Source organism: Nycticebus coucang, chromosome 5 (genome assembly GCF_027406575.1).
Source record: "Nycticebus coucang isolate mNycCou1 chromosome 5, mNycCou1.pri, whole genome shotgun sequence".
NCBI lineage: Eukaryota > Metazoa > Chordata > Mammalia > Primates > Lorisidae > Nycticebus > Nycticebus coucang.
Window position 1 is genome coordinate 54,812,586 of NC_069784.1, and position 26,460 is coordinate 54,839,045.

Sequence of the window (26,460 nt, forward strand, 5' to 3'; positions counted from 1 at the left end):
TGCCACCCGGAAAGAGGATCTCTTGAGCCCAAGAATGGAGATTGCTCTGAGCCATGATGATGCCTGCAGGGTACTCTACCAAGGGTAACTGGGTTAGACTTAGTCTCAAAAAAAAAAACAGAAAGAAAGAAGAAAAGCAGGCTCGGGCCGCGCCTGTGGCTCAAAGGGGTAGGGCGCTGGCCCCATACGCCGGAGGTGGCGGGTTCAAACCCAGCCCTGGCCAAAAACTACAAAAAAAAAAAAAAAAAGAAAAGCAGGCTTTGGTTCCTCCACTGGGTCTATTAAGAATGATAGGCAACCTCCTTCTACCTCTGTACCCTCCTCCCCCTTTTTGTATTCTTCAACTGGTCAAATACTTAACCCTAAGATAAACAACAGATCTCAGGAAAGAAGTTTTATTTCCAAATACCTTAGAGGGGTATTACAAATAATGGAGATTAGAAGCCCAAATCAAACACTGAAACAAATGGAGACAGGCCTGCTGGGTAGTCCTGAGCCCTCACACAGTCAGGGATAGAAGGAGGGTGCATTCCAGACTGGAACTTTGCCCTGGAGCCGGGGTCTCTATATTCATGTGACTGTTCTGAGAAAGGGAACTGGGAAGCAGAAATCTTACCCCACTAATCTCAGTGTTGCCGTGATGGGAAGAAGAGAAGGCAGCAGGATGTAGGGCAACCACCTTACTAAGTCTGATCTTGGCTTTTACTGTCTGCTCTAGTCCCCAACAGTCCATAAATAAGTCACCCTACACACCTCAGGGGTTGAGGTTGGGGAGCAAGCAAACAAGTTAGCGCCTCTGAGAGAAGGGGCAGCTCAGCATGGCAACGGGGCAGAGCTACAGCAGGACACAGTCTGACTCGTGCTTGAACCTTGGCCGCCGTTCCCCGGCCGGGCGTCCAGACGTGGCTCCTCTGCCCTGTGTTGGATTTAACAATTGGTCATCCATCTAGCAACTTTGGAAGAGCATGAGATCAGAGAGTCAAGGAGAAAATGGGTCAGGGATCAGGAGAGGGAGTGGGGAGAGAAAGAAAGGGAGGGCACCTGGGAGGGGTCCCAAGAGAGGAAGCCCTGAAGACGTAAGTGAGGAAGCAGGGGCGCTCTGGACCAAAGTACAAGGTGTGCCCTGGACACAGGGAAGGGAAGAGCGCCGCAGGCTCACCTGCAGCGATGGGGCCCATGTTTGCAAGGGCTGCACTGAGTGCTGCTGCTGATACTCCTCTTGCTGAAGATGCTGGGCCAGCTCCAAGTCGCTAAGACCCAGTGTGCTTTGTGGCTGCTGCTGTTGCTGCAGGGACAAAGCAACCAGGTAGTCCTAGAGAGAACAGAGTTGTGAGGTGAGCTAAGGTTGGAGGGATGGATATCTATCCAAATCAGTTTTTCCTCATTCTCCAAATTTTCTAGCATCTATTCCCTTGAGAGTAAAACACGCAGCCAAGTGCGTCATTTGTGGTACCAGAGAAGGGGCAGAATGTGTACCAAGTGAGGAGATGGTCCGGGGGTGATGGAGAGAGAAGGGGCATGGACTGTCACGTGGTGGTCTCTGGATAACAATATGCATAAAGCCCTCTAAGGCAAATGTGTTCCCTGCACCTTTCCCAAGGGCTCTACATACCTGGTCTACCTGTAACTGTTTTTCTGGGGAGCCACTCCCACCTTCTTCTGCTCCAGGACTCTTGCCCAGAGAGTGACTTAGATGAAAATCAGAGTCACAGAAGCAACTGTCTCCGTCCACATTGTTCAGGCTCTCCCACACTACTTGCTCTTCCTGTAGAAAGCCCTGGTCTGTGACCAGTAGGTACAAATGACTCTGCAAAGAAAAGAACAGAGCTAATCAGTGGGACAGGTGAGACAGAGGCAATTTATTGCCAGAAATCATCTGCAATACTCAGTCTGAGACCCCCTGGATCAGCTGGTGTGATGGCTGGGACATGTCAGTGTGGGCATGTGGATCTTTATAAGTATGTGTGGCCTTGGGGAGACAAAAGGGATATCTGAGTGTTTGTCCAACTTGGTTTGAGTGTGGAAGCCATTTTTCTTTTTTGGAGACAGAGTTTCAGGCTACCACCCCAGGTAGAGTACCGTGGCGTCACAGCTCACAGCAACCTCAAACTCCTGGGGCCAAGCGATTCTCTTGCCTCAACCTCCCAAGTAGCTGGGACTACAGGCACCCGCCACAATGCCCAGCTATTGTTTGGCCCAGGCTGGATTTAAACCTGCCAGCTCCAGTGTATGTGGCTGGCAGCCTAACCTAGGCTACAGGTGCCAAGCCTGGAAATCATTTTGATCAAGCCTGGAGTCCGTGGGGCTGGTGCCACCCAAGATCTTGTGCCCCCATTTTCCATGGTTCTCTCACTTGCCTTATGACTACCAGGATAAATCCTTTGAGAATCAGGGACCCCTTCATCTGCTAGTTCCTAGAAAGCTTTGGCAATTTATAACTTCGGAAGACTGGTATTATTCAAAAATTCCACTGCCCCTTTCTGAGAAAGGACTACACTGGCCTGTCCCGCTGATGCAGGCTCATCCCTATTTGGCTCTGGCTGGTGTAACGTAAGCAGAAATGACGTGTGCCATTCCCAAGCAAAAGCACCAAGTGTGAATGTACAATGTCCATCTCTCCCTTCATGCTCATATGTTCCAGATAAAGGCTCTTTTGTCAGCCTAGGTCCCAGAGTGAAGATGGTGTGGGATAGAACTGTAGCCAATTCACAGTGGACATCAACATGAGTGAAAAATAAGGCTTAATCTACTTTATCCTGATTGACACTGACCCCAGAGAAAAAGGCATGAGGAAAGGATGGTGTTCCAACCTGCTGTCCTCAAACCCTCATCACCTTGTGCTTAGTCATGGTGCTAAAGTGGTTGTTTCGGAAAAAGACGCTAAGTTCCCCCTCCTTGGCAGCAGCTGTCAGCTCACACAGTCCGTGGTAAGTCAACTGGGCTGCAGTGGTCTCCAGGAACTGTTCTGCAATCAGACCTGCCAGAAGGGCACACAATGGAAGTTTGGTTTAAATTCAAATAGGAATGTTCATCCTGAGAGCCCCATCAAGAGCCCTGGAAGTCAGTTCCACCTTTTGAAATCCCTTGATGCATGGCTATATTCATTCATTCAGCAATAACCATAGGGGTTATGGTGATGCAAGCCTGTAATGCCAGCACTCTGGGAGGCCAATGCTGGTGTATTGCTTCAGCTCAGGAGTTTGAGACCAGCCTGAGTAAGAGCAGAGCAAGACCCCATCTCTAGAAAATAGCCAGGTGTTGTGGCCGGTACCTGTAGTCCCAGCTACTTGGGGGGCTGAGGCAAGAGGATCGCTTGAACCCAAGAGTTTGAAGTTGCTGTGAGGTATGATGCCATAGCACTTCACCAAGAGTGACAAAGGGAAACTCTGTCTCAAAAACAAACAAACAAAAAAATCCAAAAAAACAAATACCCTTAGAGCAGCTACCCTGAGCCAGGCACGCACTATGCCCTGGGGACACATCAGTGAACTAGACAAGCTCCCTCAACCCCTCTTGTGGAGTTTACATTCTAGTGGGAGATGACAGACCACGGACAGTAACTTTAAGTGGCCATAATTCCGGCCACCTGATAGGCATGGGAGGGGAGGGGATGTCACCTTCTGTCACAAGGTTGGTATCACTGGAGTGTTTGCAGGTGATGATCTTCTCTACCAGCTGGTTGTAACTCAGTCTCCCCACTGTACACACAGCCTCGGGACTCTACAGGGGAAGCAGGGTGGAGTAGTACAGATTGAGGGTTGTTTTTTTTTTTTTGAGACAGAGTCTCACTATGTTGCCTTTAGTAGAGTACCATGGTTGCTCACAACAACCTCCAACTCTTGGGCTTAAACAGTTCTCTTGCCTCAGCCTCCCAGGTAGTGGGACTACAGGTGCCCACCACATGCCTGGCTATTTTTTGCTTGTAGTTGTCATTGTTGTTTGGCAGGCCCAGGCTGGATTTGAACCCTCCAGCTCAGGTGTATGTGGCTGGCGCCAAGCCTGAGGGCTTTTTTTTTTTTTTTTGTAGAGACAGAGTTTCACTTTATTGCCCTCGGTAGAATGCCATGGCATCACACAGCTCACAGCAACCTCCAACTCCTGGGCTTAGGCGATTCTCCTGCCTCAGCCTCCCGAGTAGCTGGGACTACAGGCGCCCGCCACAACACCCGGCTATTTTTTGGTTGCAGTTTGGCCGGGGCTGGGTTTGAACCCGCCACCCTCGGCATATGGGGCTGGCGCCCTGCTCACTGAGCCACAGGTGCCGCCCGCCTGAGGGGTTTTTTAAGGAAGGAAATAAACCATGCCCACAAGAATTGCAACCCCATGAGGAAATTATCCTGAACTTTTGATGTCTAAAGAATTGATCCGGCTCGGCGCCTGTGGCTCAAGTGGCTAAGGCCAGCCACATACACCTGAGCTGGCGGGTTCAAATCCAGCCCGGGCCTCCAAACAACGACTGCTGCAACCAAAAAATAGCCGGGCGTTGTGGCAGGTGCCTGTAGTCCCAGATACTTGGGAGGCAGAGGCAGAAGGATCGCATGAGCCCAGGAGTTGGAGGTTGCTGTGAGCTGTGATGCCATAGCACTCTACCCAGGGTGACAGCTTGAGGCTCTGTCTCAAAAAAAAAAGAATTGATCCTATTTGCATGTGGTTTGCTTGTATTTGAATGTCATCCCCTGCTTAAAAAAAAAAAAAAAAAAAAGATTAAAATTCAAAGAATTCTATATCGGGTCCAGTCTCTAATCCTTCTTTCCTTCCCAAGGCAATCTAACGTCTACCTCCCAACGTCTACTCCATGAACATTTGCCTAAGCATCTCACGGGGCCCCTCCCACTCTCACCTGTGGGTCAACAAGCCAGCCATGGTACAGAGGTATGCCCAGCAGGTCAAAGACGCTGCACTCAGGCGTGTACTCAAAATCAGAGACACCTGTGAACCGCACGTTGACGTCTAGACCAGTGGCCAATTTAGGCAGCACTGTCATTGCATCATCCACATTCTGGGGACAAAAAAAAAAAAAAAATGATAGGAATTCTGGCCTTCTCTCCCACCACACCACTCCCACTTCTTAAAAAAAAAAAAAAATTAATCCTATTGCTTTTCTTTCCTGATTCTCTTATAAGCCATTCTATTCCTCCCTTGCTTCAACCCCTTTCTATCTCACATAAATGAACATTCTTTTCTTTTCTTTTCTTTTTATTTTTTTGAGATAGACTCTCAAGCTGTCGCCCTGGGTAGAGTGCCGTAGCGTCACAGCTCACAGCAACCTCAAACTCTTGGGCTTAAATGATTCTCTTGCTTCAGCCTCCTGAGTAGCTGGGACTACAGGCACCCACCACAACGCCCGGCTAAGAACATGATTTTCTAGGAAAAAGACATACCCTCCTCCTCTTGCAGAATGAAATCACGGTTCAAGGAACCCTCTAAAAAACTAGCAAAAAGGCTCCTCTTGATATTGCTGGGTATCTCCTAATAAACCTGCCAACCCCTATGTCCACAGACCTTTGCCTCACCTGCTGAAAATTCAGCTGAAGTCCCTCTGACTTTTCCTGAGGCTTGATAGACAGGAGGCAGTTTCCTGTAAGACAAGATCTCTTACCAACTTACTCCACCAATTACCCCAAAAGCTCAGCATCCTCTTCTCCTGGGGTAATGTCACCGAAGTATGTATGTCATAGCTGGAAAGGACCTTAGCATCTAATCTAGACCCTTTATATCTCACAGGAAGGCACAAGCTCATGAAGATGAAGGGCCCACCTAAGGTCACAACAAACACTAAGGGCATAATTGGTATTTTAAGCCAGGACTCCTGATAATTTGACCTTTGCTTTTCATCTTTGCCCTCCTTGCCACAACAGAACACCAAATGGAGATCCCTCAATGGTCTGGATTTCTGGCTAAGTGGATAGCTCTGGAACCCCTTGGGTAATTCCTCTTCAAGGCCCAGTCACTCACCAAGATGGGCCATGAGCTCATCCGATGTGATCACTTCCTTCTGTGGGGGCAGCTTCACCTGGAGGCAGAGGGTGACTCTGTATGCTTTCCCTCACAGAGCACTGAAGCAGGGACCCACAGAAAGGGGGTGGGGGTCCACTGATAGGGTGAGGATGGAAGAAAAGGCATCTGGAGTAAGGGATGAAGGTGAAATCTGTGAGGAATTCCCATTTGCTAGGGAGTAGGAGATACAAGAGTAGGATACATCTTTTTTTTTTTTTGCTTTGTTTTTATTATATTTCTTTTTATTTGTTTATTTATTTTTTTAACTAATTTTTTTTTTTTTTTTTTTTTTTTTTTTGAGGCAGAGTCTCACTCTGTTACCCTGGGTAGAGTGCCATGGAAGCAACCTCAAACTCCTAGTTCAAGCAATCTTCCCAGCTCAGCCTCCTGAGTAGCTAGGACTACAAGCCCCTGCCACGACACCCAGCTATTTTTAGAGACAGAATCTCACTCTTGCTCAGACTGGTCTTGAACTCCTGAGCTCAGGAGTGATCCACCTGACTTGGACTTCCAGAGCCACCTTGCCGGCCTTTGCTTTGTTTTTAGAAATATCTTATTTACTTAAGCTGGAGAACTAGGAAGAGTAATCTGAAAATTTTTGACTAGTTTGAGAAAATCAGGATGATCAATGAAATGAGTCAGGGAAGAGTATTTCCCAATATTTTCTAGCGTTTATCTGAACTCTCTCTTACCTTCCACTGAAGAAAGAGAATGTTCATGATGGCAAGGAGAGGGCAAGGGCCGTTAGTGCTCTGGGTGATGATGGGTGTACGTTCCCCCTTCCAGGGGATCCACTTGACGCAGTACAAGTCTAGCTCAGGCTGTCGGGTCCTGGGGGACTGAGGAAGCCCCTGGGATATAGAGCACACACCTGCTGTCTCCACCTCAGGCAATGTCACACGGGTTGGACCTGGTAGACTTGAGGTAGCTTCAGGTGGAGGGGACTCAATGTTACTCTCACCCTGAGAAGACAGCAAAGCTTGGTCTACTGGCCCCTGTTCCCCAGGCGTTCCATTTGCAGTTCTTGCATCCGTGTCCTGAGGGTGCTCACCTGGTCCTGACAGGACCTCATGGTTTTCGAGAGTGACTGCTTCTGCAGTCCTGGCCTCACTAGGGGCCAGGTGCTCAGGCTGAAGGGGCTCCATGGTCAAAACGAGTCAACCAAGGGGCACGGAGGGTGTTTACTGACCTCAGGTACTTGCCTAAACCAGGCTTGATAGTCAAAGGAAGGATTTATCCAATAAGAAGAATAACACTGGGCTGGAGAGAAGACAAACCCAAAAAGTCTTAGAGAAGGAATATAGTCTGTGCAGTCACTCTGGTTACGGGTAGCACATGTCTTTCTCAGCTTGTGTGAACAGAATCGTCCCAGGCTCCCCGGCTGAGCTCTTTCCACTTTTACCTTGCTGTGACCAGATGAGACCAACAAGGGCCAGATGCTTCTGGGCTTGGGAGGGACGACTGAAGACATGGGTGGACTCAGCCTCCCTGCAACAGGTAATGATAAAGAATGAGGAAGAGACAGAGGGATGGAGGAACAAACAATGGTTATCAGTACAATTTTCTTTGGCTTACCCTGTTAATAGGCATCATCTCAGGCAAGACGGGGTAATCCCTGTGCCCTATACCAAACCCTACCCCTTCACAGAACTTCCTGAGCACACACAGGTTGCTTATACCCTCGGGGGTACCTTCTCTCTGCCTCAGTCCAAGTCTGAAAGAGGAGTAGTGGGTGGGGTGAAGAGCCCAACTAGTCCTACCGAGGTGCAGAGTCAGCATCCTGCCCCTAAAGGTGAAATGCTGGTGAGGAAGTGGAAGTTTTCTCCTCAGAGGACTTTACCCAACCTTACAACAATCCCAAACCACAGTAAGTAGGTCTTGAAAACAGACTTCCTGTGTGGCGCCTGTGGCTCAAAGGAGTAGGGCACTGGCTCCATACTCCAGAGGTGGTGGGTTCAAACCCAGCCCTGGCCAAAAACTGAAAAAAAAAAAAGACTTCCTATAGGCTGGAGAGGGGAAACACAGGTCATGGGAGACTTGAATCAGAGATGGGTTTTGATAAGTAACTTCAGATTAGGTACACAAAAAACATTCCCCATAACATTTTTTTTTTGCTGTTACACAGAGTCTCGCTTTGTCACCTCAGTAGAGGGCTGTGACATCACAGCTCATAGCAACCTCAAAGTCTTGGGCTTAAGCTATTCTCTTGCCTCAGCCTCCCAAGTAGCTGGGATTACAGGTGCCTGCCACAACGCTGGGCTGTATTTTTATTTTGCAGTTGTCATTGTTGGTTAGCTGGCCCAGGCTGGGTTCGAACCTGCCAACTTCAGTGTATGTGGCTGGCACCATAACCACTGTGCTACAGGCGCCGAGCCTCTTTTTTTTTTTTCTAATTTAAAAATATTTTGTATAGCTGGCCCGGGCCAGGTTCAAACCCGCCACCCACGTTGTATGTGGCTGGCACCGTAACCACTGTGCTATGGGCGCTGAGCCACCCCACAACTTCTAGGGAGCTCCTCTTGACAGCTAGAATTGAAACAGCAACCTCTCTTCAGTTTCTCTTTTTTCCAAAAACTACCTAAACCCAGCAATAGTCTCTTGTTCACTATTCACATGGAATAGGAAAATGATGATTACTGATTTACATAAAAAATATTCTCTCTACAATCACCTACCTATATTCTTTATGTCTGTTCCCAATGAGATGTGAACAGCAGACCTTTTTTTTTTTTTTGGGCCAGGGCTAGGTTTGAACCAGCTACCTCTGGCATCTGGGACCGGCGCCCTACTCCTTGAGCCACAGGAGCCACCTGAACAGCAGACCTTTTTAACCTGCTCTGTATCAGTAGTAAGCATTAAGGCAGATTTAATTAACAATGTAGACAATAAATGATTAAAAAAACACAAATCCTAGAAAACATCTCCCTTCAATCTCTTTAACCCTTCTTACCTCTCTTTAGTCAGGGTAAGAGACAGGGAGAAATTAAACTATTAATAGAAATTGTGTCTTTTCTTTACCTTCCTCCTAACCTAAGACGATCCTTCCTTCTTGTAAATCTACAGAAATTTGGGGTTTGGAAAGGCCTAGGTAGTGAGGATGAGGAACATTAAAGTTACTGAAATAAAATAAGCCTAGTCACCCAAATTCATCATCCTCCTGAATCAAATATAATTTATGCTAGCTGCATATCATTTACATGCTGTTAATTTAGAATCAGAGTAGCTCCCTAGTCATCTAGTGGTTAGGAAAGAAAGAAAAAGAAAAAAAGAATCAGAGTAGCAAAAGTTGCCTGCAGGCCTTATATCTTTTTTTTCTCTATCTCTCTCCTTTCTTCCTCCTTTCCCTAATGACACCTAGATTGAACCTTAAAGCAGATGCCAGTACCTGGGAAAGTTAAAAAAAAAAAAAAAGCTTAGAGAAAAACAGGGCTCTTTTCTTTTCTGTCCAGTGCCAGAAATGATCCATAATTAAGCAGGGGTTGGGCCGCTAGCTGGCTAGTGGGTTGAGCCACAAGAAACAGGAGCTGGACACCCAAGGCAGTGGGGTCTCAGAGAAAATGGCCAGAGCTAAGTGGGCTAAGTCTTAAGAGCCAGGGGCAGGAAAAACACCAGAGGGTTTCCATACTGCATGGCACATTCCTGGCAGGGAGGGCACAAAGTATTTCACAGTGGGAAGGGTGCTCACACCAGGATTTCGTTCTTTTCCTCCTGTTTTCTCAGTTTCTCAAGTCCCGCATTTTTTCTCCAGCCAGAATTATCCTATGATGGTAGGTGAGGGAATGAAAATTTAATAGAAACACAATTTCTATTAATAGTTTAATTTCTCCCCCTCTCTTACCCTGACCCCTCCCTAATCAATGGCAGTAAATAGCCACGAGCACACAAAATAGGTATAGTAGCTTCAGGAAGACACTCCTCCTCCAGTAGCCCTCCTCTCCCCTCAACTCCTACTGCCCCATTCCCAGTCACCTCTCACTCAGTCTGACCCAAATCTTCACGATTTTCCCCTTAGCATAAGTTAAACGCCACCTGGTTGCCCTGTCTACGGCTAACAAGGAGAGGGGAGGGTCTTATGAAGAGGAGGAAATGAAGGGACCCAGCAGATCCCCCTTTACATTTCTTCCTGCCTTAGCTCCTTCAAGCCCTCAGACTTGCAGAGACCAAAGGTGGGAGGACAGTCAGGTGTCAACTCCACAGAGCTGGAGAGGAAATGGAAAAACAATCATGGAAGAAGAAGTGAAGACGATGGGTAAAACAAAGTTTGTACCTTAAAGAAGTGGGTGCTGTTCCAAGATGGAGAAGAAGGGTTCAGCTCTGGCAATCGGGTAAGGGGAAGTGGGTACAATGACGGGAGCTGCCAGCTGTCCACACCAAGGCTTAGACAGGTTTATACAGGTTTACCAGTGGCACTCCCGGCTGGGTTGTGACCACTTCCGGACTTACGCCCAGTGTTGGGGTCATTGGAGGATGGGAGGGCAGATAGGGTGCTCCCAGTCTTAGAGTGTCTTCAGAATCCTTGAGTCCCAGAGTCCAGGCCCTGATAAGGAGCTCGCTTTCAAAGGAAGTTTGTGGTTTTTCTTTTTTCTCTCTCTTTTTTCCATCCAGACGAAGCAAAATTAGTCAAGGACAAGCTCCCTGCAGGAGGAGGGGCCTGCTCAGCACTGGTGGATTTCCATCAGGACTTTCTGGCTCAGTCAGCAGCTTGGTGATCAGCAGAGAGGGAGAGAAAAACAACAGACCCTTTCTCTTCCCTCCGCCTGCCTCTGGAAAGGACAGAGTGCTTGTGCCTCTCTGGTGAGAACAGGGAAGAGCAAGTGCCCTTGCTAAATGGGGAGGAGCAGGGCTGGACAGCAGCAGCTGCCTAGCTGGGCTTTCTCCCTGCGTATGACAGTCAGTTGCTGTGGATCCACACAGGCAGGGCCAAAGAGCAGGATATTTGTTTATTTAATCATTTACCGTTAAAAAATTCTACTTCTTTCCCTCTGGAACCCTCAGAAGGCTCCTTTCCAAGTCCTTGCTACATCATTTTTTAAGTCTAAAAATGAAACTGGTTGGGAATTTGGGAGTGGAAGAAGTCTCAGGCTCTGGGACAAGAGCACATAGTAGGGAAAAAAGTAGCAGAGCAAGCAAGAGATTTGAAAAGCTAGTGTGAGATGGATGGTAGGAAATGAAGGGATAGATTAATAAATAAGGAGACATTTGACAATGAGGGTCCATTTATCTGCAGTACTCTGCACTACCCTGGGGCTGGAAAGTGGCAGTTAAGGGAAGTTGGAAGCTAGCTACATTCTACTTAAAGGGCTGCCACAGGACGAAACTTAAAGGAACTCTGAAAGCTTCAAAGGGCAGTTGAAACAATTGAGGAGGGATGGAGAGAGGCGTCAAGGAGACAGTGACAACCATCCAAGAAAGGAGTAAGAAGATATTTGCAGAGGCTGTAGCAAAAACAGGCTACAGAGTTGTAAAGGAAGCAGCAGGAGTGATCAGGAGACTGTAGGTATTTAAAAAAGGGGTCAAAGATTATTCTTTCTAGCATTGACGACCACAACATTTGTGGCAATGGGTCTGGCAAAGGACAGAATCAGAGAAAGGAAGATGAAGATCTTTTTAGCCATGTGTAGTTTAAGATGTCAACCAGATGCCCAATGTAATATATGTAAACATGCTACACTCAGCCTGCTCTGAAAGGGAAAGTTAAGATGCCGCAAAAATGGGGTACTGTGACACGCACGCATTTATATGTAAATGCTCTCTTATTTTTGTCTGCTAAAAATAAATAAATAAACCCAATGAGCGATCTCTCCGAAAATTCTCTTTTCCTCCACGGTCTGTACCACTCCACAGGTACGGTACTGCGTTTCCTACGGCGCCCTGCGCCACGCCCACCTTCACATCTCAGGAAAGATTCCCAGGAGTCTCTGGGTGCAGAACTCCGCCCCTGCCGCTAGGGGCGGGGCGACGTTGGGTTCCGGGTTTGCTAGCTTACGCACTTCCTCCTGGGCTCGGAGGCCTAATCACCGCGTGGCGGGTTCGAGTCCTGCCTACTGACTCTGGCCTCCAGCCCTTAAGTCCAGGGCGGGGTGCATTCGCCGGGTAAAGCCTCTCCTCTAGCAGGGGCGGCCGCATAGCTGGGGCTTCACCATGGAGGACTACCTGCAGGGTTGTCGAACTGCGCTGCAGGTAACGGATCTCTGTCTGTGATTGTAAGGAATGGAGCTCGGGGTGCAGGAGGAACGAAGGTTTGGGATGTGGGGAGCCCCGACGGACCGAGTTGTGAGGAGGGGATTTGAGGGTCTGATCAGTCTTGGAGCATGAGACGCGAGAAGTGAGAACCAAGCTTGCCGCGCAGTCTCCGGGCTTGGGGCTTCCAGGCCGGGAGAAGTCCTGGTCTGGCTCCTGCCTTTGCTCTTCTGTTTGCCGGGTCCTGGGTCGGTTCAGTCTGAAGGCTGAGGCAGCGCGCGCGTTTCTTTCCCCCCTGCCCCGCCGCTCGCTGCCCCCCGGCCCCTCGGCCCCTCAGCCCCTCAGCCCCGCCGCTCGCTGCCCTCTGGCTCCCCCAGCCCCCCCAGCCCCGCCGCTCGCTGCCCCTCGGCCCCCGGCCCCCTGGCCCCCGCAGACCCTCGGCCCCCCGGCCCCCTGGCCCCCGCGGACCCTTGAGGCTGTGGAGGGAGCTGAGCTCTGGCAGTGTTTCTTCTGAACAGCGGTTCCCTCTGTGGGATCAGACTCATTTCTAGATGAGAGGTGGTCATCGTGGTTTATTTTAGATCAGCTTCTTTCAGCCAAATACGGAATACATCGAGCGTATTTGTTAACCGACAATATTCCTTTACCTCCAGGTTTCCCCCTTGCCCGTAACGCTCATAAATCCCGTAGAAATCTCTTGCTTGGAAGGGATACGACAAAGTGTGTTCATAATCAAAACCAAAAACATGACTTCCGAATGCTTTCTGGCTTGTTTTCTGGGGCTCTCCTGGCCCTGTGGACTCACCCAGCCCTGCTGACTGATTATGAGGCATTAGGCTGTATCTCCAGTTAGCAGCTCTAGGCAGAGAGGGACTCCAAAGAAGTCACCAGGCCCATTACTTTTGAGTTACACAGCCCCAGAAGAAAACCTACACAGATGGCTGACTGTGCCTTGCTTTTTAAATAAAACTGCACAAATTCCCCAGGGAGATAGTTTCTGGTCTTTAACAAATCCTAAGTCACCTAATTACTGCTATAGACTCAGGTGCTGGGATAAATGTATGTCCTTATATTGATTTAAGGTGAAGTTCAATTTTAAAACCAATGACATCAAGTATCTCCTTGTGAAAAACAAATTTGGGGAAGTTGTTTCACTGCATAAGGCAATATGAAGCCAATTCTTTTTTATTACTTCTGATTCCACCACAGGGAGCTCATTGGAGGATCCAAAGTTGAGTTTTTGTGTCACCATTCTAAGAGATAAGCAGATTTTTTCACTATTTGGTAGTCCTGGGACCTGAAATCTCAGCAAATAGAATTTCTTTGCATGCATCTGCTCTCCAGCATGTGCCTTCCAGAGCCTTCCCCCACCACACAGGTAACAGTATATCCTCTACAGCAGCAGTTCTCAACCTGTGGGCGCAACCCACAGGAACTGTATTAAAGGATTAAAGGACCGCATTAGGAAGGTTGACAACCACTGCTCTACAGCAATATGAAGCTGGAAAAATAGTGATTTTTCTAGTGTTGCTGGTATCCCCCCTTGCATTTGTCTCCCAAGGAGCAAGATCTAGACATCTTTTTTTTTTTTTTAGAGACAGTCTCACTTTATCACTCTCGGTATAATGCCACCGTGTCACAGCTCACAGCAACCTCCAACTCCTGGGCTTAGGCGATTCTCTTACCTCAGCCTCCCAAGTAGCTGGGACTACAGGCGTCCACCACAATGCCCAGCTATAAACATCTTCCTTTTAAACTTATGATCTTATAAAGCTGAGATTGAATCTTAGAACTCTCATGATCACACAGCCTCCCAAGGGTCTGAAGAAATGAGAAAATAGATAAATAAATAAACAGATAAATTTTTTGTTGTGTTGTTGCCCTGGGTAGAGTACCATGGCATCATAAAACACTCTTGGGCTCAAGCAATCCTCTTGCCTCAGCTTTTCATTTTTAGTACAGATGGTGTCTTGCCCTTGCTCAGGCTGGTCTCAAAAGTCATGAGCTCAGGCAATCCACTGGCCTCAGCCTCCCAGAACGCTAGGATTAAAGGCATGAGCGCACCTGGCCTTAAATTTTTTTTTTTTTTGAGACAGAGTCTCACTTTGTTACCCTTACTACAGTGCTATAGCATCACAGCTCACAGCAACCTCAAACTGTTGGATTCAAGCAATCCTCTTGTCACAGCCCCCCGAGGATCTGGGACTATATGCACATTCCATAACACCAGCTATTTTTTAGAGACAGGGTCTCACTCTTGCTCAGGATGGTCTGGAACTTGTGAGCTCAAGTGATCCACCCGCCTTGGCCTGCCAGAGTGCTAAGATTACAGGTGTGAGCCACTGTTTCTGGTCCTAAATTTTTATTTTATTTGAGCACATGGTCATGCACAAAACAAGGTCACTTATTAAAGAAAGTCCAGAAAGTATAGTTCACTCTCAAAGATAACTGAGAGCAAACTGCTCCAATAAGGAACAGTCTAGGTTGCTTTTTTTGTTTTTAGAGACAGAGTTTTACTTTGTCGCCCTCGGTAGAGTACTGTGGCATCACAACTCACAGCAACCTCCAGCTCTTGGGCTTAGGCAATTCTCTTGCCTCAGCCTACTGAGTAGCTGGCACTAAAGGTGCCCACCACAACACCTGGCTATTTTATTGTCGCAGTTTGGCCGGGGCTGGGTTTGCACCCTTGGTATATGGGGCTGGCGCCCTACTCACTGAACCACAGGAGCTACCTTACCACCTTAGATTGCTTTTAATTATAGAAGTAGTAAGCGCACAAAATGAAAATTTTTTATTTTTTTTTCTTGAGACAGAACCTCAAGCTGTTACTCTGGGTAGAGTGCGGTGGCATCACAGCTCACAGCAACCTCCAGCTCCTGGGCTCAAGCGATTCTCTTGCCTCTGCCTCACAAGTAGCTGGGATTATAGGCGCCCACCACGATGCCTGGCTATTTTTTGGTTGCAGCCGTCATTGTCAGGTGGGCCGTGGCTGGATTTGAACCCGCCAGCTCAGGCATATGTGGCTGGCATCTTAGCCGCTTGAGCAACAGGCGCGGAGCCTAAAATGAAAATTTTTTTTTTTTTTTTTTTGTAGAGACAGAGTTTCACTTTATTGCCCTCTGTAGAGTGCCGTGGCGTCACACAGCTCACAGCAACCTCCAACTCCTGGGCTTAGGCGATTCTCCTGCCTCAGCCTCCCGAGTAGCTGGGACTACAGGTGCCCGCTACAAGGCCCGGCTATTTTTTGTTGTTGTTGAAGTTTGGCCGGGGCTGGGTTTGAATCCGCCACCCTCGGTATATGGGGCGAGTGCCCTGCTCACTGAGCCACAGGCGCCGCCCTAAAATGAAAAATTTTAAATACAGGTCAAGAGTGGTGGTTCATGCCTGTAATCCTAGCATACTGGGAGGCCAAAGCAGATGGATTGCCTGAGCTTACAGGTTCGAGACTAGCCTGAGCCTGAGCTAAAGCAAGACCTCATTTCTAAAATTAGCCGGGCTTTGTGGCAGACACATGTAGTTCTAGCTACTTGAAAGGCTGAGGCAATTTGTCCTGGCTCGGCACCTGTGGCTCAAGCGGCTAAGGCGCCAGCCACATACACTTGAGCTGGTGCGTTCGAATCCAGCCCTGGCCGCCAAATAACAATGATGGTTGCAACCAAAAAATAGCCGGGCATTGTGGCAGGCGCCTGTACTTGGGAGGCGGAGGCAGGAAAATTGCTTGAGCCCACGAGTTGAAGGTTGCTGTGAGTTGTGATGCCACGGCACTCTACCTAGGCTGACAGTTAAGGCTCTGTCTCAAAAAAAAACAAAAAAAAAAAAAAAACAAAGGCTGAGACAAGAGAATCGCTTGAGCCTGAGTTTGAAGTTGCTGTGAGCTATGATGTGACCATACTCTACTGAGGGCAACAAAGTGAGTCTGTCTCCAAAAAGAAAAGAAAAGAAAAATTTCATAAAAAGGGTATGAAATGAAAAAGATAAAGATCCTTTTTCTGCTCTCCTCCCCATCCATTTCCTCAGAGGCTACCCTGTTATGTTTCTTTTCTAAAGAGAGACATGATTTAGACAGATAACACTCGTAAGTTTGAATGTCCCTGTTAAACTGTAGTTTAATTATAACTTCCAGGGAATTATAAATGCTTGGCTTTTGTACAGGATAGAGACAGCTGATAATTCAGCCAAGTCTTTTGCTACCATATTTTTAGCTTTTTTTTTTTCCATTTTTTTTTTTTTTTTAGAGACAGAGTCTCACTTTTTCACCCTGGGTAGAGTACTGTGGTGTCACAGCTCACAGCAACCTCCAGCTCTTGGATTTAGGTGATTCTCTGTCCTCAGCCTCCTGAGTAGCTGGGACTACAGGCACCCGCCATAACAACTGGCTATTTTTTGTTGCAGTTTGGCTGGGGCCAAGTTCAAACCCACCACCCTCCGTATATGGGGCCTGCACCCTACTCACTGAGCCACAGGTGCTGCCCTATTTTTAGCATTTGTAACCAGAGAAATTTTCTGCCAGAAGACAATGGGATGTTCCATTTTTTATAACTAAAGGTTCTGATCATGATGACTCATCTTTCACTTCAAGGGAAGAGAAATCTGTGCTTCAGAGTGGGGCTGCACTGCAGTTTAGGTGTTCATCTAGGAGCCTTTGAATAAGGTGCAGGCAGTCCCCGGGTTACAAATAAGATAGATTCTGCAGATTTGTTCTTATTAAACTGGTATGTTAAGTTGGAACAGGTATATTTACCTATTATCTGCAATAGCCTCCATTTGTAAGTGGGAGTTCTACATCAGTCGGATGTTTATAACTCAGGGACTGCCTATATTGTGTGCACTTTTCAGGCATGAAGCAGAAACCCAGAGCTGGAATTTGCAGTCCTGACATCAGTATCATTTGCATTTTCTCTGATGAGGGGGTTTGTCTCTGGCTGGCTCTTTCTCTTGTTTTTTTTCTCTCCTTCATTAACTATTTCGTACAGTAGTTATCAGACCATAGTTGCCTTTCAACCAGTGGGTTGTTTTTTGTTTTTTAGGTTTTTTCTTTTTCTTTTTCTTTTTTTTTTATTTTTTATTTTTTGGCCGGGGCTGGGTTTGAACCCGCCACCTCCGGCATATGGGACCAGCGCCCTACTCCTTGAGCCACAGGCGCCGCCCTTCTTTTTTTTTTTTTTTTTGAGACAGACTTGCACTCTGTCACCCTGGGCAAAGTGCTGTGGCATCATAGTTCACAGCAACCTCAGAAACTCCTAGGGCTCTGGCCACATACACTAAGGCTGGCGTGCTCCAGCCTGGCCTGGGCCTGTCAAACAACAGTGACAGCTACAACAAAAAAATAGCCAGGTGTGACGGGCGGCGCCTGTGGCTCAGTGAATAGGGCGCCAGCCCCATATGCCGAGGGTGGCGGGTTCAAACGCAGCCCCGGCCAAACTGCAATCAAAAAATAGCCGGGCGTTGTGGCGGGCGCCTGTAGTCCCAGCTGCTGGGGAGGCTGAGGCAAGAGAATCGCGTAAGCCCAAGAGTTAAGAGGTTGCTGTGAGCCGTGTGACGCCATGGCACTCTACCTGAGGGCGGTACAGTGAGACTCGGTCTCTACAAAAAAAAAAAAAAAAAATAGCCAGGTGTTGTGGCAGGCACCTGTAGTCCCACCTACTTGGGTAGCTGAGGCAAGAGAATCACTTAAGCCCAAGAGTTTGAGATTGCTGTGAGCTGTGATGGCACAGCACTCTACCAAGGTGATATAATGAGACTCTTGTCTCCAAAAAAAAAAAAAAGCTAAAAAAAAAAAATACTCTTGGGCTCAGTGATCCTCTTTGCCACAGCCTCCTGAGCAACTGGGACTATAGGCGCCTGCCACATCACCAGGGTGTCACTCTTGCTTAGGCTGGTCTTGAACTTCTGAGCTCAAGCAATCCACCTCTCAGAGTGCTAGGATTATAGGTGTTTTTTTTTTTAGACAGAGTCTCACTGTGTTGCCCTTGGTAGAGTGCGGTGGTGTCACAGCTCACAGCAACCTCAAACTTTTGGGCTTAAGTGATTCTCTTGCCTCACCCTCCCAAGTAGCTGAAACTACAAGCGCCCACCATGAAGCCTGGCTATTTTTAGAGGCGGTTTCACCCTAGCTCAGGCTGATCTTGAACTCCTAAACTCAGGCAATTCACCTGCCTGGCTTTGCAGAGTGCTAGGATTACAGGCTACCATGCTCAGCCCTTTTTTTGGGGGGAGGGGGGACTGAGTCTCACGTGTTGCCCTCAGTAGAGTGTCCTGACATCACAGCTCATAGCAACCTCAGATTCTTGGGCTCAAGCCATCTTCTTGCCAAAGTCTCCCAAGTAGCTGGGACTACAGGTGCCCGCCACCACGCCCGGCTATTTTTATAGATGGGGGTTTCACTCTTGCTTTGCCTGGTCTTGAACCTGTGACCTCAGGCAAGCCACCTGACTTGGTCTCCCAGAGTGCTAGGATTACCGGCATAAGCCACCACACCTGGCCTGTTTTTTTTTTTTTTAAGGTAAAAAGTTTATACTTATTTACTTGTTGCTCTCAAATTGTATTTCTTCCATTGGCAGCTCAGGTTTCTTCATGCTGCTAAGTATAGCTATATTTTCCCTAAACTCTTTTTCTCTGATGGTCAGGAAACTGAGGTTGTTTGGCTTGTGCTTTCAGCTGGTGAGGATGGTGTGGGGGTTAAGAGTTAACACGTGTTTTTCCTAAATGAAGAGGAAAATTGTGTCATGTACACTGGGTAGCCATACACCCAGGTTGCCCAGGTCAGTTCTAGTTTTCTCCAGCATAATCATTAAGAGCGCCCCTTTTTGTTCACAAAATGTGCCAATTGAAACAGTAAGGTATGTCGTCACCTTAATCATAAGTTTATGTTAAGGGTTAGGGAGACATATTAAGGGTTAGGCCATGAAAAGATAGTGAGCACCTCAAGGTAGAAGTTAAGTTCTATCTGAGAGCCACAAGCTGGAGGTCTAGAGGAAGAGGTTTGCTCTAGCCTGGGTGTCAGGAGGGCTTTACAGAACAAGGGGGCTTTAGGTAGTACTAGAACGGACAGGAGAGGTAAAGAAAGGAAAAGAGGAACAGGATTGCTCTTCACTAAGTGCAGAATAGGCACTTTTGTTCTACCCCATGAGATAACTACTAAAAACCTCATGAGTTTGCTTGTGGTATTCTCCTTATTCTCCTCTTTTTTTTTTGAGACAGAGTCGCACTATGTCATCCTCAGTAGAGTGCCATGGTGTCTTGCCTCAGCCTCCCAAGTAGCTGGGACTACAGGTGCCCGCCACAACACCTGGCTGTTTTTTTGTTGTTGTAGTTGTCATTGTCGTTCAGCAGGCCCAGGCCCGGTTCAAACCCACCAGTCTTGGTGTATGTGGCTGGTGCCCTCGCCTCTCCTTATTTATTTATTTTCAGAAATAGAGTCTCACTTTGTTGCACTCGGTAGAGTGCTATGACACCATAGCTCACAGCAACCTCCAGCACTTGGACTTAGGTGATTCTCTTGCCTCAGCCTCCCGAGTAGCTGGGACTACAGGCGCCCGCCACAATGCCCGGCTATTTTTTGTTGTTGCAGTTGGGCCGGGGCCGAGTTTGAACCGGCCACCGACGGCATATGGGGCCGGCGCCCTACCCACTGAGTCACAGGCGCCACTCGCTTCTCCTTATTTTATATGAGGAAAATGAGGCTTAGAGAGAATAGAGTCCCGCGACAAATAAAAAGCAAAGCTGGGCTTCAGCCCCAAAGTCTGATCTTTTTAGGTGGTAGTTCTGCTTTCAGATGAGAAGAACACGGTGAATGTGCAGAGCTGGATATGTGCACTTCATGGTTGGCTGCTGGGGAATGGTGGGTGGTGATGGGGGAAAGGAATGCTGCTACCTCCCGTGGCACCCCAGTTCCAAGATTGCTACCAGACCCAAAGTATTAATTTTGTTTCTGGTTGCTCTCCGGGTTTGGCCAAGCACAAGGGCTTAGTTGTTCACCTTACTCTGGAGATGATTTCTCATTGTCTGAGAGCCATGAAGTTGTGCTTGGTCCCTTTGTTCTCCTTTGCCTTCCCTTCATGCTGGGGACTGGCGATCCTGGTTAATCATGATTCAGCTGCCCTTGATGAGGAGGCAACACTTAATGTGAATGAGCTTTGGAAGATTTTTTATTTTTTTATTTTTTTTTTAATTTCAGCTTGCTTGTTCATTCTTCGTTTGAAGTACCTTTTTTTTTTGTTGTTGTTCGTTTTCTTTCTTTTTTTAGATATTCTTCCTCTGGCGATGCTCTGTCCCTTTGCCTCCCCAGTAGCTGGGATTACTGATGCCCACCACAATGTCTGGCTGCTCTTGATGTTAGCAGAGACGGGATCTTACTCTGGCTCACTGCTGTTCATACAGGTCTCAAACCTCTGAGCTCAGGCAATCCACCCGCCTCGGCCTCCCACAGCGCTGGGGACTACAGGCATGAGCCACCACGCCCAGCCAAATTCACTTTTTTTTTTTGCAGTTTTTGGCCGGGGCTGAGTTTGAACCCACCACCTCCAGCATATGGGGCCGGTACCCTACTTGTTTGAGCCACAGGTGCTGCTTATTATTTTATTTATTTATTTTTTTTTTTTTGAGACAGAGTTTCATTTTGTCGCCCTCAGTAGATGATTCTCTTGCCTCAGCCTCTGAAGTAGCTGGGACTATAGGTGCCCACCACGACACGCAGCTATTTTTTGGTTGTAGTTGTCATTGTTATTTGGCAGGCCCGGGCTGGATTTAAACCTGCCAGCTCCGGTATATGTGGCTGGTGCCCTAGCCGCTGAGCTACAGGTGCCAAATCATGCCTGGCTATTTTTTTTTTTTGGTTGTAGTTGTGGTTGTTTCACAGGCCCAGGCTGGATTCAAACCCGCCAGTTCCGGTGTATGTGGCTGGTATGAGCTACAGGCGCTGAGCCAGCTTTGGAAGATTCTTGAGGGCCTCTCTATACCTCGTAGAGGTCTTTCCTTTCCCCCTGCCCCTGTCTTTCCTGTTTCCCTTACCTTTTCTCTCCAAATGGCTCTCATGTTTATATAGTTCCCTCCCTAGAGAACACTGTGCCCCCTCTCACTGCTTCAGTGAGCAAATTATCTCTACAGCCACTTATTTCAAGTGCTTTGCTGTCATTTTGGTCCACAGCCATCTGGGCAGCTCTTGGTATCCAGGAAACAGAGGGGCCTTCTCTGATATCAGGAGGAGAAATTATAAGTTACAGGAGTTACTATAAGACTGGGGTCTTGAATACAGAATTCTCTTAGTGCTTTGGAAAAGAGTTGATGTTGAAAAAAAATCCCCCCTTACCAGTGCTGTTCAATATGAATGGGTCTTGGCTTTTACGCTCTTGAAGTAGACTTGGAGAAATGGTGATGGGGAGAATCTAAGGCAAACTTCCCCAGGGGCCCTTTCCCCTAACCCTGAAAGATAACCTCTGCCTTTTGTACTTCTCTCTAGGGATGGGAGTAGATGGTGAAGAGGGTGGTTTAAAAACAAAAACCTACCTAGTAACTAGATAGGGCGATTTCTACCACTGGAAGTCTTCTAAAATTGCCTCTTTTGGGCTGTGGCTTTCTGGTGGGGGAAGAAGAGGAATGATAGCTTATACAGGGAAGATGATTCTAGGTTTCCCTACATTCTTTTTTCCTAAAGTTATATTACTTGATAACAATTTTTTGCCCTTTTTTTTTTTTTGAGGCACAGTTTTACTTTGTCACCCTCTAAGAGTGTTGTAACTTCATAGCTCACAGCAACATCCAACTCTTTTTTTTTTTTTTTTTGTAGAGACAGAGTCCCACTTTATGGCCCTCGGTAGAGTGCTGTGGCCTCACACAGCTCACAGCAACCTCCAACTCCTGGGCTTAAGCGATTCTCTTGCCTCAGCCTCCCGAGTAGCTGGCAACATCCAACTCTTGGGCTCAAGTGATTCTCTTGCCTCAGCCTCCAGAGTAGCTGGGACTATAAGCACCTGCCACAGCACCTGGCTATTTTTGTATTTATTTATTTATTCGTTTGTTTATTTATTTATTCTTTGAGACAGAGTCTCACTTGTCCCACTTGGTAGAGTGCCTTGGCATCATAGCTCACAGCAACCTCAAACTTCTGGGCTTAAGCAATTTTCTTGTCTCAGCCTCCCAAGTAGCTGGGACTATACAGGTGCCTGCCACAATGCCTGGCTATTCTTAGAGAAAAAGTCTCGCTCTTGCTTAGGCTGGTCTCTAACCTATGAGCTCAGGCAATCCATCCACTTCAGCTTCCCAAAGTGCTAGGATTACAGGCGTAAGCTACCTCGACCAGCCTGCCTTTTTTTTTTTTGGTAGAGACAGAGTCTCACTTTATTGCCCTCGGTAGAGTGCCGTGGCATCACGCAGCTCACAGCAACCTCCCACTCTTGGGCTTAGGTGATTCTCTTGCCTCAGCCTCCCAAGCAGCTGGGACTACAGGCGCCCGCCACAACACCCAGCTATTTTTTTGTTGCAGTTCAGTGGGACTGGGTTTGGTATATGGGGCCAGGGCCCTACCCATTGAGCCATAGGTGCTGCCCTTTGTTTTTGTTTTGTTTTGTTTTGTTTTGTGACAAAGTCCCACTCTATGGCCCATGAGGCATGGCATCATAGCTCACAGTAATCTCAAACTCCTGGGTTCAAGAGATCCTCCTGCCTCAGCCTGCCGAGTAACTGGCACTATAGGCATCCGCCACAAAGCCCAGCTAATTTTTTTCTGTCCTTAGTAGAGACAGGGTCTTGCTTGCTCTTGCTCAGGCTGGTCTTGAACTCCTCTGAGTTCAAGGGATCCTCCTGCTTCAGACTCCAGAGTGCTAGGATTGCAGGTGTAAGCCATCATACCTGGTCTGTTTCTTGCTATTTTAACTTCTCTGAACCTTCTTCCTACTTTGCTAAACTCTTGTATCTAGCAAATCATCCCTGATTTAAGAAGGCAGAATGTATGAATTTACTCCTTCCTATGACCCAGTAGTTTTCAGCTGGAGCCAGTTTTGTACCCCAGGGAGCATTTTGCAAGTCTGGAGACTTTTTTTTTTGAGACAGAATCTCACTATGTCGCCCTCGGTAAAGTGCTATGGCATCACAGGTCACAGCAACCTCAAACTCTTGTGCTCGAGTGATTCTCTTGCCTCAGCCTCCTAAGTAGGTGGGACTACAGGCGCCCTCCACAACGCCTGGCTATTTTTTTATTTTTCACTCTGGCTCAGGCTGGTCTCAAACCCATGAGCTGAGGCAATCCACTAGCCTCGGCCTCCCGGAGTGCTAGGATTATAGGTGTGAACCACTGCACCTGTCTAGAGACATTTTTGATTGTTATGACTGAAGCATTAGGTGGGTAGAGACCAGGGATGTTTTCAAATACCCTACAGTGCACAAGACAGCACCTACAACAAAAAATTGTCCAGTCCAAAATACCAATGATGTGGAAATTGGGAACCCCACTACAATTAGTGTGTCTCATTTTGTCTTTCTCATCCCATCCTCTTTCAGCAGCAGGCTGAGATAGAAGTTCAAAAGTAAGCAAGAGAGAATATTGTACCCTAAACTAAGACAGAGGCTTTGTGTTCGCATTCCACCCAGCAGAATACTCATACCTGGAATGAAATAATAATTTAAGTATGTGCCTTATTGCATTATTTTGAGAATTAAATGATCAATTAGTACATGTAAAAATATTAGAATAAGGGAGGCACCTGTGGCTCAAAGGAGTAGGGCACCGGCCCCATATGCTGGAGGTGGCAGGTTCACACCCAGCTCCGGCCTAAAACTGCAAAAAATATATACATATATTAGAATAATACCTGGCACACTCAATAAATAGTTAAAAATGAAACAAAACCCCAAACCCTGTCTCTGCTATTGTGGGTACAGTAGTTTTAGTATATTTTATTTTAGGGAGATGTGAGGGAACAAATAACAGCAGATATCTTTCCTCCTCAGAGTTCTTACCAGCAGCTGGACTTTTTAAAGCTTTAAAAATAAAAGTTCCAGCAGCAACTGTTCTTGCATTAATCTGAACCTGCTGCAAAAGTGTCTGCTTCTTGGGTTATGAGACATGTTGGGTATATATAGTTATTATTGGGCCTTCTCAGGAGAGGAGTTTCCTGGACAACTGGATAGTAGACTGGATTTTATTTGTACCTTTATTTTCAAAGCCTTTTCTCATGATTGAGAAGAGTAAGCATTCTTTTTCTTCTTTTTTTTTTGAGATAAGATTCTATGTCGCCCTCGGTAGCGTGCTATGGCGTCACAGCTCACAGCAACCTCAAACTCTTAGGCTTAAGTTATTCATTTGCCTCAGCCTCCCAAGTAGCTGGGACTACAGGTGCCCGCCACAAAGCCCAGCTATTTTTTTGTTGCAGTTGTTTAGCTGGCCCAGGCCGGGTTCAAACCTGCCACTTTCGGTGTATGTGGCTGGTGCTGTAAGCTGCATTCTTTTTCTTTCTCTCTTTTTTTTAAAGAGACAGAGTCTTAGGTGATTCTCTTGCCTCCGCCTCCCAAGTAGCTGGGACTACAGGCACCTGCCACAACGCCCGGATATTTTTTGATTATAGTTGTCATTGTTGTTTGGTGGGCCCCGGGCTGGATTCAAACCTGCCAGCTCCAGTGTATGTGGCTGGCGCCTTAGCCACTTGAGCTACAAGCACCAAGCCTACATTCTCTCTCTCTTTTTTTTTTTTTTTGTAGAGACAAGAGTCTCAGTTATCCCCCTCAGTAGAGTGCCGTGGCATCACACAGCTCACAGGGATTAGGCGATTCTCTTGCCTCAGTCTCTCAAGTAGCTGGGACTACAGGTACCCACCACATGCCTGGCTATTTTTTTTGTTGCAGTTTGGCCAGGGCCGGGTTTGAACCCACCACCTTCCATATAAGGGGCCAGCACCCTATTCACTGAGCCACAGGCACCACTGCTATTCTTTTTCCTATTATAAAAATGGGAATAAAAAAAGAACCAGGGTCTATATACCCAAGAGTGTGGCTTGAATTATCAGCTATCCCAAGTGCTCTACTTTTGGCTATTTGAGTGCCCAAAGCAGCATAAGAAACCAGAGGATTATTTACTGTTCTTCCATAAGCCACAGTTTAGTAGAGAGGAATGGGAACTTTTCTACCAATTAGATGTGTATGGAATGCTTAAGGTTTAGCTAAAATATTTATGTCCTCTCTGCTAATAAGCTCCTCTATGAAATGAGGACCTGTAAGATCATCTGACCTGCTTGCTCTTTGAAGATCAATAAGAGGAAGTACATGAAGCCCTATGTGAGTGTAACATAAAATGAAACAGAAATGATTTTGTCAGTTTCCCATTCTTCTTCCTCTCCAGGAGTCCCGACCTCTACGTGTTGTGCTAGGAAATGAAGCCTGCGACTTGGACTCCATGGTGTCTGCTCTTGCCCTGGCTTTTTACCTAGCAAAGGTAAGTATCAAGTTGAGGCAGGAAGATTGCTTGAGCCTAAGAATTTGAGGTTGCAGTGAGCTATGATGATGCCACCGTGTTCTAGCTGGGTGACAGACCCAGACCTTGTCTCAAACAAACAAAAAACCAAAAACCCACAAGTGTCTGAGTCCCTAAGAATGAAAAGATTTAGATTCATAGAGGTTAGTGACCTAGCTCTGTCACTTATCAGCATTAGCGCTCAGAAAGTTAAATCCCTTAACTTAGGCTCAGCGCCTGTAGCTCAGTGGTTAGGGCACCAGGGCTGGCGGTTCGAACCTGGCCTGGGCCAACTATAACAACAACAAAAAAAAACAGCTGGGCATTGTGGCAGGTGCCTATAGTCCCAGCTACTTGGGAGGTTGAGGAAAAGAGGATTGCTTAAGCCTAAGAGTTTGAGCTATGACTCCACAGCACTCTACCGAGGACAACATAGTGAGACTCTGTCTCAAAAAAAAAAATAAATAAAATAAATACCTTGGCTCAGCACCTGTGGCTCAGAGGGTAGGTGCCAGCCACATACATAGAGGCTGGCAGGTTCAAACGCAGCCTGGGCCAGCTAAAATCAACAATGACAACTATAAAAAAAAAAAAAAGCCAGTTGTTGTGGTGGGTGCCTGTAGTCCCAGCTACTTGGGAGGCTGAGGCAAGAGAATGATTTGAGCCCAAGAGGTTGAGGTTGCTGTGAGCTGTGACTGCACAGCACTCTACTGAGGCAACGTTGTGAGACTCTGTCTCAAAAAAAAAAAAAAATCCCTTAACTTTGCTGAGTCTCACGTCATTGTCTATAAAAGCTGAAATGGGGCAGCACCTGTGGCTCAAAGGAGTAAGATGCCAGCCCCATA

At 47.2% G+C, this 26,460-nt stretch overlaps 3 protein-coding genes across 16 annotated transcripts in view; 1 reads left to right on the forward strand and 2 right to left on the reverse strand.

The window, feature by feature from the left end:
- The window catches only part of SEMA6C (semaphorin 6C), a 314,549-nt gene that overhangs the window by 135,966 nt on the left and 152,123 nt on the right, over nucleotides 1-26,460 (reverse strand). The gene's annotated exons all lie outside the window — the stretch shown is intronic.
- MINDY1 (MINDY lysine 48 deubiquitinase 1) lies at nucleotides 382-10,803 on the reverse strand. 5 transcript variants are annotated; one of them, XM_053590728.1, is made up of 11 exons: nucleotides 10,265-10,802; nucleotides 7,400-7,485; nucleotides 6,690-7,257; nucleotides 5,956-6,013; nucleotides 5,514-5,578; nucleotides 4,841-4,999; nucleotides 3,618-3,720; nucleotides 2,835-2,977; nucleotides 1,613-1,807; nucleotides 1,160-1,312; nucleotides 382-916 (listed from the first exon to the last, which is right to left on the reverse strand). In XM_053590728.1, exons 3-11 carry the CDS (start codon nucleotides 7,140-7,142, stop codon nucleotides 836-838), a joined length of 1,410 nt encoding a protein of 469 aa, XP_053446703.1. In that variant the 5' UTR covers nucleotides 7,143-7,257; nucleotides 7,400-7,485; nucleotides 10,265-10,802; the 3' UTR covers nucleotides 382-835. The 5 variants fall into 5 exon arrangements, with proteins under 5 accessions (XP_053446703.1, XP_053446702.1, XP_053446704.1 ...); XM_053590727.1 differs by having other exon boundaries at nucleotides 6,690-7,485; nucleotides 10,265-10,803; XM_053590729.1 differs by lacking the exons at nucleotides 7,400-7,485; nucleotides 10,265-10,802 and having other exon boundaries at nucleotides 6,690-6,848; nucleotides 6,959-7,093.
- The window catches only part of PRUNE1 (prune exopolyphosphatase 1), a 35,170-nt gene continuing 20,557 nt past the window's right edge, over nucleotides 11,848-26,460 (forward strand). The window contains exons 1-2 of one of the 2 annotated variants that reach the window (XM_053590750.1): nucleotides 11,848-12,177; nucleotides 25,505-25,597. In XM_053590750.1, coding sequence (XP_053446725.1) covers nucleotides 12,139-12,177; nucleotides 25,505-25,597 — 132 coding nt within the window. In that variant the 5' untranslated portion in view covers nucleotides 11,848-12,138. The remainder of the gene's footprint in view (nucleotides 12,178-25,504; nucleotides 25,598-26,460) is intronic. The other variant, XM_053590749.1, reaches the window with a different exon arrangement.